Genomic DNA, 16712 nt, shown 5'->3' on the forward strand with positions numbered 1-16712 from the left:
ATAGCAAACCATAAGTTCTCTACAGTAAAGTTATACTTTAGTACATTGCACCACCTTAAACGTCACACAGTTTATATTATATAGAGTTTTCTAGAATAGACAATAATTCCTTTCCTTTGGAAAATAAACATTTCTAATAGCTTCACCGAGAAACTTTTGCAATATAAAGAATGAAGAATCTGTTTAATAGTTTTCTAGCAGAGACAATAATTCCTTTTTATTTGGAAAATAAACATTTCTAAGAGCCTCACCGAGAAATTTTTGCAGTATAAAGAATGGAGAATCTGTTAACAAGTTTTCAAGCAGAGACAATAATTCCTTTCCTTTGGAAAATAAGCATTTCTAAGAGCTTCACCGAGAAATTTTTGCAGTATAAAGAATGGAGAATCTGTTTAATACTTTTCTAGCACAGACAATAATTCCTTTCCTTTAGAAAATAAGCATTTCTAAGAGCTTTACTGAGAAATCTTTGCAGTATAAAGAATGGAGAATCTGTTGAATAGTTTTCTAGCAGAGACAATAATTCCTTTCCTTTGAAAAAAAAATTCCTAAGAGCTTCACTGAGAAATTTGTGCAGTATATTATAAAAGAATGGAGAATCTGTTTAATTGTTTTCTAGCAGAGACAATGATTCCTTTCCTAAATTTGGAAAATAAACTTTTCTAAAAGCTTCACTGAGAAATTTTTGCAGTACAAAGAATGGAGAATCTGTTTAAATCAGGTCGAACATGGACTTGCGAGCTTCATCGTCGGCTGGCTCGAAGAAGAGTGCCCTGTTGAGCTGTTCCTCCTCCTCAGCTGCAGGCTCATCATCATCATCATGGCCATCATCTGGGTTCTCCTGGATGCTGTTGGCGATTTCTTCCTCCATGGGGAGACCAGGCATAGGAGTGGGCTGGGGGGAAAATATCACAACCAATAAGATAAAGGAACAACATCACAACCAACTAGGTATGGGAAAACATCACAAACAATTAGATATAGGAACAACATGACAATTAATCAGAGGGTGACTACATCATAACCAATCAGAGTGACTACATCATAACCAATCAGAGGGTCTCAACATCACAACCAATCAGAGTGACAACATCACAACCAATCAGACAGTGACAACATCACAACCAATCAGACAGTGACAACATCACAACCAATCAGAGAGTGACAACATCACAACCAATCAGATTTAGACAACATCACAACCAATCAGATATGGGAAAAACATCACAACCAATCAGACTGTGACAACATCACAACCAATCAGAAGGTGACAATATCACAACCAATCAGACATGGGAACATCACAACCAATCAGAGGGGAGACATCACAACCAATCAGAGGGTGAAAACGTCACAACCAATCAGATGTGGGAGCAACATCACAACCAATCAGATAGAGACAACATTACAACCAATCAGATGGCGAGATCATACTGGAAAATGTTTTCAAAACTAGGTATGTATTGATCATAAATGCTGAATAAAAAAAAGCAAACTTAGAGAACATAAATATGGCCTACTATGATTACTAGTATCTTCTTCATATTTCATACAAGATACTGATTCAGAAGAGCTTTGTAAGATCCTGAAGGAATATAAAGACTAGAACAAGAAGAAAGGAGGAAGAATGGAGTTTTACCGATGGGATGGCATCAGGGCCGAACAAGGCAGGGTCCAGTTCATCCTCTTCAGCTGTGGTGTCCCCCTCGGTGTCAGGGAGGGGGTCCTCAGGGATATCCTCCTCAGGAACTGCCTCGTCTTCTGGGAGCTCAGGCATCGGAGTCGGCTGTGGACAGACACAGGAGAACATGCATAAACATGGTGCTCACATCTGTGTTTTCATTAGCTCCCTGTGTATATTTATGTTTACCGAAGGAAAACATATTGTTTTCACTCAGTTTCTTCCTCCTCTTCTGCTCCAAACACTAACCTCTGACCTGACCAATGACATGGTTTGTTGATGTCTGTCACCATGGTGACTGGTGTTGGGTTACATAATGTTGCAATTTCATGGTCTGCTCTGCTCCTGTCACCATATACTAGTAGTACATGTATATGAATGTGTTTGAGTAAGGATTAACAGAGCAGACCATGTCCGAAGGTAAACGTTATGCATTTGCTTTGCAAATGTTACTTCTCTAGTAACTACTATAAATTATGTTCATGGTAGCAAACATTTGCAGTCTGAGGAAAATGGCCTTTTTGTATTGCAGTCATGCCTCAATTTTTCCAGCTCACCATCAACATGTTCTATTTCAAAGCAAATAAGCAGTATTCATTCTAACTTCAATTCCATAAACATCAAGAGGAGTAGATCTCATATCAGTAACAGAAAGCTGATTTTTCATCCACTGATATCACTAGTAGTAGACCATTACATGTAGGAACAACTATTACAGGCGCTCGTTCTTCTTTTGTACCATCCAAGAGTGGAATGAACTTGAGCTTAGTGTGGTCCTCTCCCAGTTCATAATTAAAATGCCATGAAAAGGCTTCACTACATTGAGCACTAACAGTACCTGTCCTGTTTTGCACATGTCTATCCCCATTTTTACCCTTTGTTCGCACACAGTTACTAACAATTCTGTGAGTGTTAGTAATCTGTTGTTATTATGGGCTAAGGCCACACCAATTTAATTCCTTGGATTTTCTAGAAAAATAATGGAGCGGGCGGGCGAAAAAAAATAAATAAATAAAAACAGGCCTGGGCATCCTTTTATGGCCCAAAATGGTACGATAGGAGCCATGAAGTCAACACACCAGGCTGGTTCAAAATTTAAACAATGAATTTTGAACTTTTAATGATACCATTGCATTGAAAGATGGAATAACTGTAACAACTAGGATGAAAAGGACTGTTTTCAACTGTTCAGGGCAAAATATGAGCATTTTGCAGTTGATTCTGAATTTTTATTTTTATTTGCAAATCAGAAAAAAATGAAGCGGGCGAATCCGTTAACCAAGAAATTGAATTGGTGTGGCCTAAGCAGTAGAACAGAAGAAGAATAGACACAAGTCCTACCGATGGCACGGCGTCAGGTCCGAACAGGTCCTGGAAGTCCTTGTTGTTCTCGTAGACCTTCACGACACTGTAGCTGTGACCCCCGCCCTGTTTCTTATCCACCTCGCTGACGTAACTCACACTGCCATCCTTATCGGTGTGCTTGGACTCCTTCTTGTGGGTGACAATGGTGTCACCAGCAACCTGGAGGTCACAGGGCAGACAAGAAGACCTTTATTGCAAATCCATGCCTGAACGCTACTTGCAAGTCACAAACATTATGTAGTCACTAGGGGTGGGTACCGGTTCAGTCGGACCGGTTTGGACCGGAACAACATTCAAGAACCGAGTCCAAAAAACCGAAACGTGAAAACCGGATGACCGGACCTGATGTACATTTCTGTAGATTGTACACACAACACACACATCTTTAGATAATCTGGCCATGGCAGGTAAAAAAAATAACCCTGAATCATACTAGATCAGCCTAAATCCATGTTTATGCGTTCAAAAACAAGAAAAAAAATGTTTCCCGGTATTAATCTCTTGAAACACGGCGCTGAATATTGACGCAAAAACATTTCAAGCACGGCGAGCCCTCCCCCACTGTTTAGACTGTGATGCAATCCCGCGTCACGTGTCGGCATTTCGCATCTCTGATTGGTTGTTACGCCCGCTGCTGGCAGCGTAGGGAGCGAGGCGGCAGACTTGAGCGAGCCGACGCGCGTGTTAACAACTTTTCGTTGTTCGATATCGGCGCTAAAATTCTATTTTCCACAACCACACATCGATATTCTAGTGAAGAAATGCATAGTTTCAAGAATCTTTGGGGAAAATATATGCTTCTATGCGGATTTTTAGCGTTTTCGACGTGATTTTGTCGTCACTTAACCCGGAAGTGTGGACCTCGGTGTGGCTAAATTTTTAGCGTATTTTACTAGTACCCTGTGTTTTACCAATCAAAACAATAAACAACCCCCGCTAAGAGAACCCTGTAACATTTTGGATCGCAGCAATTAAGTATTTGATCAAATTATTTGTGGATGTGCTGGCATTTCAGCCGTATTATTCATCGGGAAAAGCGGCCTCATGCACGGCCGTGTCGTGTACACGAAGAAATTGTGTCTCGCTTGCCAAAATAATGATATACTATACTACTGTACAATAATCAGGTCCGGTTCAGGTCCGGACCTGGACCTGATCCTCTGAACCTGATCCGGACCTGGACCTGAATTTTCTATACCGGTACCCACCCCTAATATCCAATTTTCCCACGCCCATTGTTCTCCTATGGGTTACGTGTTATGCATACAGTTCTGTGCCATCTTTTTGCACTGTGCATATTACCTTCTTGGACTCAGTAGTCTCCTTGCTGAAGTCAGGATCTTCCTTGTCCAGGTTGATGTCAATTTCTCCCATCATGGGCAGGTCTTTCATCATGTCTCCCATACTGGGCATATCATCAAAATCCTTCATCATATCTGTAATGGAAAATGTTAGGTGTTACATAAAGGTATAGATATCTAAAGCTGCTACTAGTACTAGAAGCTAGTAGAACAGAAGTACAAATTATAACTCTACTTATAATTTCTACTAGAATTTCACATGAATTATATGGCCAATTTGATATGAAATTTTGCTCAACAGCAATCAGCCAGTTACACTAAATCTTGAGATACGTCGATGAAGGTTAGACATCAGGTAATAAGATATGCCCAAAAGCAGTTACTCAAGCAACTGGATATGATTTTGGAAACGGTCAAACGTTTCAGGTAGTATCCAAGCTTTCATCAGTGACTGAGAGACCAGAGGAGACTGACGATAGTGACAAAAGCTATTGGATACTAGTTGATTCATGAAACATCTGTATGACTGTTTCCAAAATCATATCCAGCTGCTTGAGTAACTGCTTTTTGGGGGTAAATCTTTGCAGTTGTTCTAGTTTCACACTTTTTATGGTGACCACTGTACTTTATGACACCATGTTTCCAACATATTACTAGTACAATGTAATTTACTACTGTACTACAGAATTCCTTTGGCCTTTTATATTATACCACAAAATTGAATTTCAGTGAAAATAAATGGATTTACAGTGAATACAGAGAAGGATCTAGATTGTGAAGTAGCTAGAACCAGTTTGATTTCTTCCACATGACTACCTGGCAATGCCCCCAGGCTACCTGTGTCATACTTACGTAACATGCCTGTGTGAAATACAATTCTGTATTCACATAGAACATTCTAATTGATGTTATGTAAGAACATTCTAGTTGATGTTATGTAACATACTTTGTCTACCTGAGTCCTGAGTTGGTAGTTTAGTAAACTGTAAGAAATTTTTACTGTTCTCCAACTCAAGTGTTGATGGCATCATATGTGGAAAAAAATCTATAGCACTGGATGACCAAGGGTTCAGTTGAAAATTCTGGTAAATCAAAATTTCCTTGCAATTGCATTGGAGAACAATTTTAATTAACAGGATACAAGAGTTTTCTTTTATACAACCAAATATTCTCACCTAAGTGCTGACGTTTTGGTGTCTATCAGACACCTTCCTCAGAGCTTCTGACTGGAGTTCTGCTTCTCACCTCTATATACATGTAGCCAATGTAGCCGATGTAGCCGTGTGGAGCTTTTGCGGCAAGAAGCAGAACTCCAGTCAGAATTCGAAGCTCTGAGGAAGGTGTCTGATAGACACCGAAACGTCAGCACTTCTGGTGAGAATATTTGGTTGTGTAGAAGAAAACTCCTGTATCCTATACTTTACCAACCTTATGAAACAGTAATTTTGGAAGTTGTAATTAAATTTTATATCCAGTGCATAACTACAACAACTCACCTGACATCATGGGTTGGAACCCCTTCATCATGTTCTCCATCCCCTTCATCATACCCAGGGCACTCTTAGCAAACATGTCATCTGGAGGGAAACATAAACATCAACATTCAAACCACAACAAACAAGGAGAACAACAATCATTCCATATAACGTAATGAAAATACGACAAGGCACACACTATAGAAAATAATTTAGTGCTTACCACATGGTGAATGGCTATAAAATTATATCAAGGCCTTGTTAAAAACTGTGCCTTAGTTTATTTTGGTAACTGTACTTTTGCTATTTTGCATTCAAACTTCGAATTCCAATCAATGTTGATAATTTTCCTTATTGCAATTTACTGGAAATCACTCATTGAAAGTCATTGTTCAGTCCCACATCATATTCACAATAAAGTTACATAACTAACACAAGTTGAACATTGGGCTGCACTTGATAGGTGCAAACAATATGTTTTAAGGAAGTAACATTCCTTTCCGGTTGTCACCGTACAAAAACACCCTTAGAAATTAACGTCTCTCTTACCAGGTAGTTTAATTGATTACTAGTAAACGCGACTGTGGAATGCGTACTGCTACTGTAATATTAACATGGGCTCTACATGGGAAAGCGACTGTCAAGAAAGAAGGGCATTTTGCAGAGGCCATGTTTTGCAAAAATTAATCATGCATACCCCCAGGTAAGATGACGTGTGATATACCTACATACAAGGCCATTTGAAATCACTGTACGTATTTTGCTGTATGTTGTCTCATGTAAAGCTACCGCAACTTTACCGAAATTGGGTTCCTCCTTTTCCTCTTGAGCAGGTTTGCTGTCATTTTCGTCAAGAGGCTCCTTGGTTTCATCGACCTCCTTCTTTTCTTCAGGCTCGACTTCTTCAAGATCTTCGATCGGAGGGGCAAAGGGAAAACGATCGAAGAGATTCGCGAGCACGTTCGCCATCCCTCCGATGGCTTTGGCCGCTTCCCTGTCTTCCACATCGCTCACAGGAAACCCCTGGACTCCCACGAACCCAAGACAGGCCAGGAGAAGGACTAAAGCCTTCATTTTGGGTGCAATTTTGCCGATTTTGTCCAACCTGTCCGCTCTACGTATGTTGATTGTCTGGTCGGTGTGTTTGTTCTGACGACGTCAGGGCAGGTGGTTGGGAAGGCCCCTTTTAGGTGGCTTCTGTCAACTGTGCCTGATTAGGTCTGACGTATAGATGGCTTTTGCTGTATTTGACTGTGCCTTCGTTTTGAGAGGACAATTTTAAAGATATAAAAATGAGAATTAGAAATATTCATCCGATGTCATCGAAGTCAGAAACAGATGAATTAAATGTCAAAATTGTAGTAATTTCTTGCATAAGCCGTCTTTGTTTTCTACACTGGGCAGCCACCCAAATGGACGGTCCAACCGGTTTGATAACTACGCACTTAATGATGGTGGCGACAGCGCACAATTATGCATATGTCATCATCTGACCTCATTTTATTTTACACGTAAAGGCAATGACAGCGCTATCTATTTGCTGTGAAAACAATTATATTGTTCCAGATAACATGATAGGCAAACTTAAACTTTAGAAGTCTACAACAATTTCGCGATCAAGATATCCATGTCACGAATTAAACTTTATTGTTGGAACAAGCAAAGATGACAACTCGTAAGGGCCAGCAACCACGTCAATATTTTTCCAGGTCAGTAGTTACTTGAAAAATGATTCTTCCCGTCTGTTATTTTGCATTTTTGGTGCCATGGTGTAACTTATCATTCGTTTACGTTCTGAAACAGCAGGAAAACCACAGACTCACTTGTTATTTCTCATAATTTATTCGTATATATGAGTACTACTGTCACTGGTGCAAATCTAGAAAATGAAACAATACATGACCAGTCACAGAGACAACGGTTATTATCATACCCTGCAAATGTATTTCACATAATTCATGTAGAACAACACCCTAATATGTGTTACAACAATCGTTCCCAACAACACGTATACATAATTAATTATACTAGTACTGAATGTCAGCACCTTTCTGCATGTAACGTTAACGTTACGTGAGCGAACCATGGACAAAGCGATCTCTAAAGCCATTGAGACGCATAGCCGAATATGGCCTCCCACTCGGCGTGCCTACATATAAAAAGGCTGCTCAAATTGCTCCCGAACCTCAGTCAACCTCGGTTGGTTGGTGGTCGGGGGAAAGCTCTGACTATGTGAAAGATGGCGGAACTACTTGAACTTGTCGCCCTGCCCCCGTCCCGGCTCGAACACGACCCACCCCGCGGACAGGAGCATGAAGCTGATCCAGAAGTAGATGCCGGTGAGCCCCATGGTCAGGTACCGGTTCGCGTTCACGTCGTACAGCAGGCACTCCCCCTCCGTCCGCCCGCACCGCTTGGCGAAGATGATACAGGAGACGTCAATCACGGCGCCGAAGATCACCGGAGCGATCAGACCTCCTGGAGTGGGAGAGAGGGAATGAGTGAGTGAGAGAGAGACGAACACACACAGACACAGAGTGAGAGAATCGCACACACACACACACACACACAGAGAGAGAGATAGAGAGAGAGAGAGAGAGAGAGAGAGGTACGCACACACACATGTACACAGAGAGAGGGAGAGATACGCACACACACACACAGAGAGAGAGAGAGAGAGAGAGAGAGAGAGATGCACACACACACACACAGAGAGAGACGCACGGAGAGAGAGAGATACGCACAAACACACACACACACAGAGATACAGAGAGAGAGAGAGAGATACGCACACACACAAACAGAGAGAGAGAGACGCACAGAGAGAGAGAGATACGCACACACACACACACACACACAGATACACAGAGAGAGAGAGAGAGAAACGCACACACATACAAACAGAGAGAGAGAGAGACGCACAGAGAGAGAGATACGCACACACACACACACACACACAGAGAGAGAGAGAGAGAGAGAGAGATACGCACACACAGACAGAGAGAGAGAGACGCACAGAGAGAGAAAGCTCTTACATCGGCGTCCCTGTCCTTGGTGCTGAACACAAGGCTCCAATGTTTTCTACCGTCAAGTTCTATCCTCTCATAATCTCTATTCCTGTTTTTCCAAACGTTTTTGACAAGGTAAAAGTCTTTTCGCGGCTATGAATGTGGGCTATGCCAGTCAACCATCAGAGAGAGAGAGCATTTAGTTGGTGATTAGGTAGTACTTTCGGTGTTATACCAAAAGAAAAACCCTGTAAACTTACCGAGTATTCTGCCAAAGAACCCAGCAGTGCCGTACGCCATCGGTCCTTCATTGGGTCCAACCGATCTTAGGAGCAGAGAGAGAGAAAACTTTGTGTAAATTTGTACATATATACATATGTCAACTAGACATTTCAGACATATCTAAGCCAATTTAAAAAGCCAAATGAAACAGGGTAGATTGCTCAAAAAGATGAATTTAGAGATTATGATTATTTAGAAATAAATAATCAGAAAGTGATTTCAAAAAAGAAAGAAAGAAAGATAATTTTACATTGTACAATGTAACAAGGGCTACTAAACGTAGTCAAACAATGACTAGTACAGTACACAATCGAGCTAGTAGTACGGTATTTATAAGTTTCATAATTTTTTTTCTAATAATAAACATGCAATATTAAGTAGGTGTTTGGCGTAACCTTGTAACTTTTGAAAGTGGATTTAAAATGTACCTGAGGATGGCGATCAGAAAAGGCGTGACGAAGAACGTCATGATGAAGGCCGTGATGAAGAGGAGGAAGACCAGGAACATGTCACTGCTGCAGTCTTCATCCGGGCACTGGTTACTCTCGGCGTACGCCCCGCGGTACGTCTTACCTTCCACAGGCATCACGCCGTGATCCACGCATGCGCAGTGTGAGTACACCTGTGACGTCATAGATCAATTTTTATGTCAACTTTGTACTAGAGACTGTAACTACTGAGTGACCAAATTTTTTACAGATTACTCAACAAATTTTAAAGATACAAAAAGATTTTCAAAAATGTTTTGTTGTCTTTAAAACCATATCCCACCGCTGCCACCACTATTGTTGCGTAGCCGAGACAAGACAGAGAGAGTTTTCACGCAACGACTTCCAACTTCTGACTGACTCCGGTCAAATGGAAGAGATGTTTTCCTCTCTACTAGCCTTGTGTTCTACCACTACAAGTTTATATTGTGCACCAAATCCAATTTTGGTTGCTCGAGATCAACGATCGCTCAGCCGTCACCGTCAAGAAGAAATGCATTTATAATTAATATCAAGTTATGTTGTGTCAAAAAGCGTACTGATATTCAGACTAGCCTGATTTCTACCCAGTTTTGGAACAAATTATTTATCTATGACTTTTCCATGTTTTATTCATAATAAATTAATGTTCTTGGTAAGTAGTTATGATTTAAGTAAGGGTTAATGCATGACACGCCCCGAGGTGTATATTGTGTCATAAGCTTAAGGCCTGGTCATTTCCTATAACCACCAATTAAACCGCCGAGTGAGCGCTAGGTAGGATATGGCGTAATAACCAATATGAAATCTGCATGATTGGTCAATGTCATCTGGCTATATGACAATAAGCACTAATGACAAACTTCTACTCACGAATATCTCCAGCTCGCTTGTGTTAGACGCCCTCATGCGGTCCTTACAGCCGGCGTAACACGGGGAGAAGTACGTGACGTCATTGGCGCCACAGACCGGGGCGAACTCCTCATCAAGACAGTTACAGTGCTGGTTACACTCGTCCTCTATCAGGGGAACGTACGTCTGGAAGTTTAGGAAGTTGAACCTGGGGCGATGCCTGGAATAAATATATAAAAGTATGCATTTAATGAAAATTGCACGAAATTGTATCTTTAAGCACACCTTAAAGTACGCCTAAAGGAACATGCGAGGGAAGAAACGGTAGCCTGGGTACCATTCTGGTTAGTTTACGTCCGCCCCCACATACTGTCGCTGCCGACCAACGTAAAGTAACAGGATGGTACCCAGGCTAAAGAAACGGAACTTTTCGCATGTATCAAAATGTGCGTAAAGAATTCTTTCAGCCCATGGTGCTTACTTACATGTACATGTACATAGGCCTGTTATAACAAAGTTTATTTGGAAACCGAGTCATGCCCGGAAATTGTAAGGAAGCACGCAGATGACGTAACGTAAAAAAAGTATAAAATTCTCATCTATAGATTTATCTAATTAATATACTGATTTTTATTCTAAATGGTATTTGTATTCGAATTCATTGTGTGGTACAAGAATAATGACATTCAGCACATAACGCGTTTTTCGATGGGCATAATAAACAATGCAAAAGTATAGAACAGAAGTATATATGTCCACTTGTACATACCATCGTCCTTGGTATGACGTGGTCAGACCGGCGAAGGGTTGCTGGTCGCAGAACAGGCCCATGCCCGGGATGGTCAGCAGGCAGAGGACGAAGCTGATGGCGGCACACAGGAGGACCATGCCCCGGTCAGAGACGTGCCACACCCGCATCACCACGGTAGACGCCACGGTACCCAGTACGGCGGCGGGGAGCACCGTAAAACCTGCAGATGAATAATTATTATAATGTTTACCGAAGGAAAACATATTGTTTTTGCTCTGTTTCTCCTTCCGTTCCAAACACTGACCTGTGACCTGGTCAATGACCTGAACCAGACCGTCTATCACCATGGTAACTGGTGTTGGGTTACATAATGTTGCAATTTTATAGTAGGAGGGATTTAGACTCCTGTCACCATATATATGAATGTGTTTGAGTAAGAATTTACAGAGCAGACCATATGCGAAGGTAAACGTTATACATTTGCTATGCAAGTATTACCTTTGTTAAAGCTGCATTATGTAAACTATAGGACAATCCAAAAAGTCTATTTTCTGGCCATTTCTTTACAAAGTAAATCTAATCAACCCTAGCCTACTCCATTGCAAAACTGCTTTTCAGGAAGTGGAGATGCCAAAATATGACTCATTACGAGTGTGCTCAAAAAGCTGGAAACACAGCTGTCGGTCATATGTTTAATTTTGTTTGCGTTCTGGTATTTTGAGGTGGTACCACAAAATGAGTGCGCCTCAAGGTCGTTTTAGCTATTTGAGTGCCAACCATAAATGTCAGAAATGTGAGATAATCGCAAAAATATGTTGAAAAGTGGAAGTAAATTTCAATCATACGAAGATTTGGTCAATTAAAATATTTCCAGTCATGCAAAACATGTTACAATTTGCCCTTTTAAAGAACTTTATTCTCCAGTCAGAGGTTGAACCGTTGAAGTTCAAGAGTGTTACCATCATTTCTCGAGTTCCTACATATGCATGTAACAATATTATTGCGTGCAAATCATTGCAAACTGATCGTTATGAGTAAGAAGCGACCCCTACCGAGCAGCCTGGCCGCTGCAGACTCGGACAGCCCGAACTGCACGCTGATGTACTTGGGCAGGAAGGTGACGAAGCCGTTCCCGATGGACAGGACACACGCCGCCGCCAACACCAGGGTGATGTACACCATGTTACTGCACAGGCTCTTCATTAGCTTCTTCAGGGCTGGGAGATCTGCATGGGGAAGGGAAGAGAGGGTGAGAGATTGTCAATGTGTTTTATACTCGTTGTATGTTTTTGAGTAGAAGGTGTCATATAAGCAACTCTTGCTTTTTGCCTCATACTCAATAAATATAAGAGAGAGAATTCATCTGTCTTTTCGTGTGTGTGTGTGTGTGTGTGTGTGTGTTTGTTTGTGTATCCATATGTCTGTGTTTGTCTGTCTGTCTGTTCATCTCTGTGTGTGTGTGTGTGTGTGTGTGTGTGTGTGCATGTCTTTGTGTGCGCCTGTCTGTTCGTCTCTGTGTATTTATGTCTGTGTTTGTGTTTGTGTGTCTGTAAGTGTGTGTGTGTATGTGTATGTTTCTCCGTGTTTCCGCATGTGTCTGTAATTCTTAGTTGGACATTTTAAGACTTAGTTTCCTACATATATGGGCATTAAACAACAGTAGTCAGAATGAACGTACCATCAAATTTGATGAGCTGGCCCTCCACGTTCTCTATATCCTCCAGCGGATCGTCCTCGCCCGGCTCCTTGAATACTACTTCCTCCACGTGCGTCTGCCTCATCTTACGCGGGAAGCACATCATGGGCACGGCGGTGACCAGGAAGGCGATCCCGATCGGCACAAACCCGAGCCACCACGCTCCGATCCACCGGGGGTCCTCATAGTCTAAACCTGAATGACAGGAAATCGGAAGTTTCAGATTTTAAAATTTAGGTTTCCATGGCCGCCAAGTTCACCCCATTTCCTGTGCCTGGCTTTTTAACCTTGTCGGGTCATTCTGCCTGTCAATTTCCCCACCCACGTACTGTCAACCTATTCTAAAGTTCGCCCGAGTCCTAATTATGTCTGACCTCTTGTCCTGTCATTCTGTACTCAACGTTCTCGGTAGGTGAAATATGTCAATTGTCATGTATAGTATATTGACAAGTTTTATTTGTAAGAGAAGTTTCAATAGTAATTGTGTTGTTGGAGATAGAACACGAGACCAGAACACCTGTATCTGATTAAGGCCAATAAAGTCAAGACCATCATTCTAAGATCTTCTAAGGCTGCGTATATCGGCACGTTACATATGGTGGCAGCGGTGGGATCGAACGCGCGCCATCGTCATGGGAGATTTGAGTAAAACTTCAGGATGTTTCTCTTGAAGGGTATATGATAGGAGAATGGGATTTTGCCTCACCTACACGCTTGGCGTCTGCGAACGGCCAGTTGACGTGGTACCGGAGGGTGTAGGAACTGAGCAGCAGACCGAGGGGCTGGCCGGTGTTGGGCAGTACCAAGGACAGACCTGTGAGGGGGATCATTCAGTGAGAGAGGATACAAAACCGTTCTACAGTAGTCCTAAGCATACATCGATTCGAAATGTGTTTTTTATCATTCTGAATTGTTACATTATAATATCAAGATTTATTATGTAGCACTTTGCTACATAATAAATCTTGATCATAGCTACGATATTTACCGATGGAGTAAAGACAAAAATGGTGCGAAATTGCAAGTCTTGTCTTTCACATATATGGTGGCAGGAGTCTAAATCACTCCTACTATGAAATTGCAACATTATGTAACCCAACACCAGTTACTATGGTGACAGACGGTCTGGTTCAGGTCATTGACCAGGTCAGTTTTTGGAAAGAAGAAGAAGATACAGAGCAAAAAGAATTTTCCTCTGATAAACATCCATGTAAAAGTTTGATAACTCACCAATGTACAGGGCTGAGTTCAGTTTGGACACGTGATCATCCAGGTACGTCGTTCCCAGGGGCAGTAGCGGCGCCTCCCCCATCCCGGAAATGAACTGCGCAATCACCATGGTGATGACCCAGCCTCCCGACTTATACTTCCGCCTCGCATCACACTCCAACTGCTCTGTCTCATTCGACTGTTGGTGATCCCTACACAGAAGCGAAGAGATCCCGCTGGTCCTTTCTTTGAGCTGTATCTTGTACCAGTCCCTCTCCCCTCCAGTTCCAAAGTGTGGGAGGGCGAAGAAAAAGCACGATAGCGCCATCACAATAACACCAATCCCGATCATCTTAGGTCTGTGAGCGTTCGGTTTCCCGCCAAAATACGACACAAGAAGAATCATACTGACGAAGCCTAAATCGTTTGACCCGTAGATGAACCCTGTCAGTTTACTCTCCATGTCGAAAACTTTTTCTACCGTAGTTAGAATCCCTTGCGTGTACCCTAACCATAGGTTGCATAGAGTTATAGCAATAGTCCAGACGACTGAAAATAAGACAGGGTTGGCACAACATTGGCAGCAGTCTGGGGTACACTGACAGCACCCACAGCGGTTTTCGTGCTGGTTGAATTCTTCTTCTGGGTCCTCGGCGTAGTCTAGTGTGAGCCGCCGGCCGTCGGGAGGGATCCCGAAGTCATCCTCAGAGTCTAGCTCTCCTCTGTATAGACTACTGTTTCTCTCCATAAAAGACGCCATTTTCTTCATTCGTTCAGTACATTATCTTATAAGCGAAGTGTCTCTTGAGGATGGAATTTTAATCGTTTTCACATATTCTAAGAAAAAAACTGCCAATCCAGTGCGTATATCGACCTGTAGGGAAGAAAATAGAACTGATTTGAACTGATTTAAAATGATTTAACCAAGCATGATACAGTACTAATGTACAGGTAAATCCATTGTAAATCGCATTAGAACAATTTACAATGAATTAAAGACCTTTATTGCACATTTTTGCTCATTGCGAGCTAAGTACAGGTCATGGTAAATAGCGATGGTAGACTAAAATAAATCTATAATAAAACTACCTATGTACAGGTTCTGCTTCTTCTCGCTTCTTAAGACAGTTGTAAATGTACTAAGAACAATGTTGTCTGTATGTGCAATCAACACAACCACTTTTCGAGTACGTTTTTTGCAGTGGCAAGAATCACATGTTTTAAGTATGCCTAAGACCTCGATAGCCATACTACCTGTATCTAAGACTATGAGGCTACCATATAAAAAGCCATCTATGATACATACAGAATGTGTATTTTCAGTCCAGTTTGATTCAAAGTTTGATATGATGAAGACCCCTCCCACTCCGCCATCTTGAAATTTCAGGGACCCATTTTAAAATCCTCTTTATACCTTTTTTTTACAACCCTACGTCTAAAAGAAAGGTAACTTCGTGTAGCGTTGTTATTACAGGCCAAAAAATGCAAAAACTAAGCGTAGAATGAAATACACGAGGCCAAAATTGTAAGAAAAGGTAAAAGTCGAGCAACATAGTTATGGGATTGGGGGCTACACACGCATTTGCCCTCTGGCGGTTTCCCTTCTACGCTGCAACCATATGTTCGCAAAGAGTAGGTTAACGTTAAAACAGGCAACAAAACAACTTGGCTGGAGTTTTCAAGGGCAGCAGATTATTCCTACATGCCTACATAAATGTAGTGTTTCTTACCTGGTTACATTTTGTCGTAGTTTATGAGTCCCGAAGCTGACATGTTTTCAGGAACAAAATATGCAAGCTTCTGTACTAAACTGGATGGACGGGTTTGGGTCTTAGTACTGTAAGTCATACAAAATGTGCAAACTGTCTTTTCTTTACAATCTAGCGAATAATGCCAGCAACTGTAGATTGGGAAAATTTTCGCGTGGATTTTAGGTGGAATTTTACTTTAACCTAGGTCGTTGTCACCTGAAAAGTCAAGCATGATCAATTGATACTTACTGGATATTATGTGTTTGGGCGAATATTGGATGCTATACGGTGTATTTGACTGGGTTGAAACTTTCACCGATTACCGCAAGTCGTCCCTTTATCAGCAAACAACAAAACGTCGCAAAATACATTTTAAGTGTCGCAAATTCCACACATGTACAGTCCACATATGCTTGAACAAGACAATAAATTATGTTTAAATCGCCATCTCTTACTTAACAAATTCTTTATACGATTCGATCATGATACATTTCAACTTTCACTATTTCACTGTCTATTTTACCATTATCATTTACACCACAACAGTATGAAATGTTTTCCAGTAAAATGTAAGCATCATGCAGAGAAAGAAATAAGACAAAAGCGACCTCCAGCGGAATATACCTAAACTGCCTGTGCCTTCACTCTGACCAAGCTTTGTTTCCAAGTTAATCATTTGTAAGGTTCAGTTGACATTGTCCAAACACACGAGAATCTGAAGCAAACGATCAACTCATGACCTTCCAGTGACCTCTAAACCCTTGCACTCCGATCACAGTTGTCCTAAAAAGGGGACGATCCTGTATGAACTTTTTTGGGTGTGTCATTGTTAGTTTAAAAAAGGACGATGATCCAATGCACGTAGAGTATACAC

At 41.5% G+C, this 16712-nt stretch overlaps 2 protein-coding genes across 2 annotated transcripts; both read right to left on the minus strand.

Moving 5' to 3' along the window:
* Positions 1–356: 356 nt before the first annotated feature.
* Positions 357–6896, minus strand: LOC109467460 (actin-binding protein-like). Its single transcript, XM_019765462.1, has 6 exons — positions 6623–6896; positions 5844–5924; positions 4349–4482; positions 3023–3205; positions 1640–1786; positions 357–895 (listed from the first exon to the last, which is right to left on the minus strand). The coding sequence occupies exons 1-6, from the start codon at positions 6894–6896 to the stop codon at positions 713–715; spliced, it is 1002 nt and encodes a 333-aa protein (XP_019621021.1). The 3' UTR covers positions 357–712.
* A 978-nt stretch (positions 6897–7874) lies between these two features.
* LOC109467461 (solute carrier organic anion transporter family member 1A1-like) lies at positions 7875–15882 on the minus strand. The gene is made up of 10 exons (XM_019765463.1): positions 15818–15882; positions 14109–14961; positions 13585–13692; positions 12861–13073; positions 12235–12408; positions 11173–11402; positions 10483–10596; positions 9541–9734; positions 9091–9155; positions 7875–8300 (listed from the first exon to the last, which is right to left on the minus strand). The coding sequence occupies exons 2-10, from the start codon at positions 14854–14856 to the stop codon at positions 8071–8073; spliced, it is 2076 nt and encodes a 691-aa protein (XP_019621022.1). The 5' UTR covers positions 14857–14961; positions 15818–15882; the 3' UTR covers positions 7875–8070.
* Positions 15883–16712: the final 830 nt, after the last annotated feature.

This window comes from Branchiostoma belcheri, unplaced genomic scaffold (assembly GCF_001625305.1).
Source record: "Branchiostoma belcheri isolate BF01 breed outbred unplaced genomic scaffold, Haploidv18h27 scaffold18, whole genome shotgun sequence".
Taxonomy (NCBI): domain Eukaryota; kingdom Metazoa; phylum Chordata; class Leptocardii; order Amphioxiformes; family Branchiostomatidae; genus Branchiostoma; species Branchiostoma belcheri.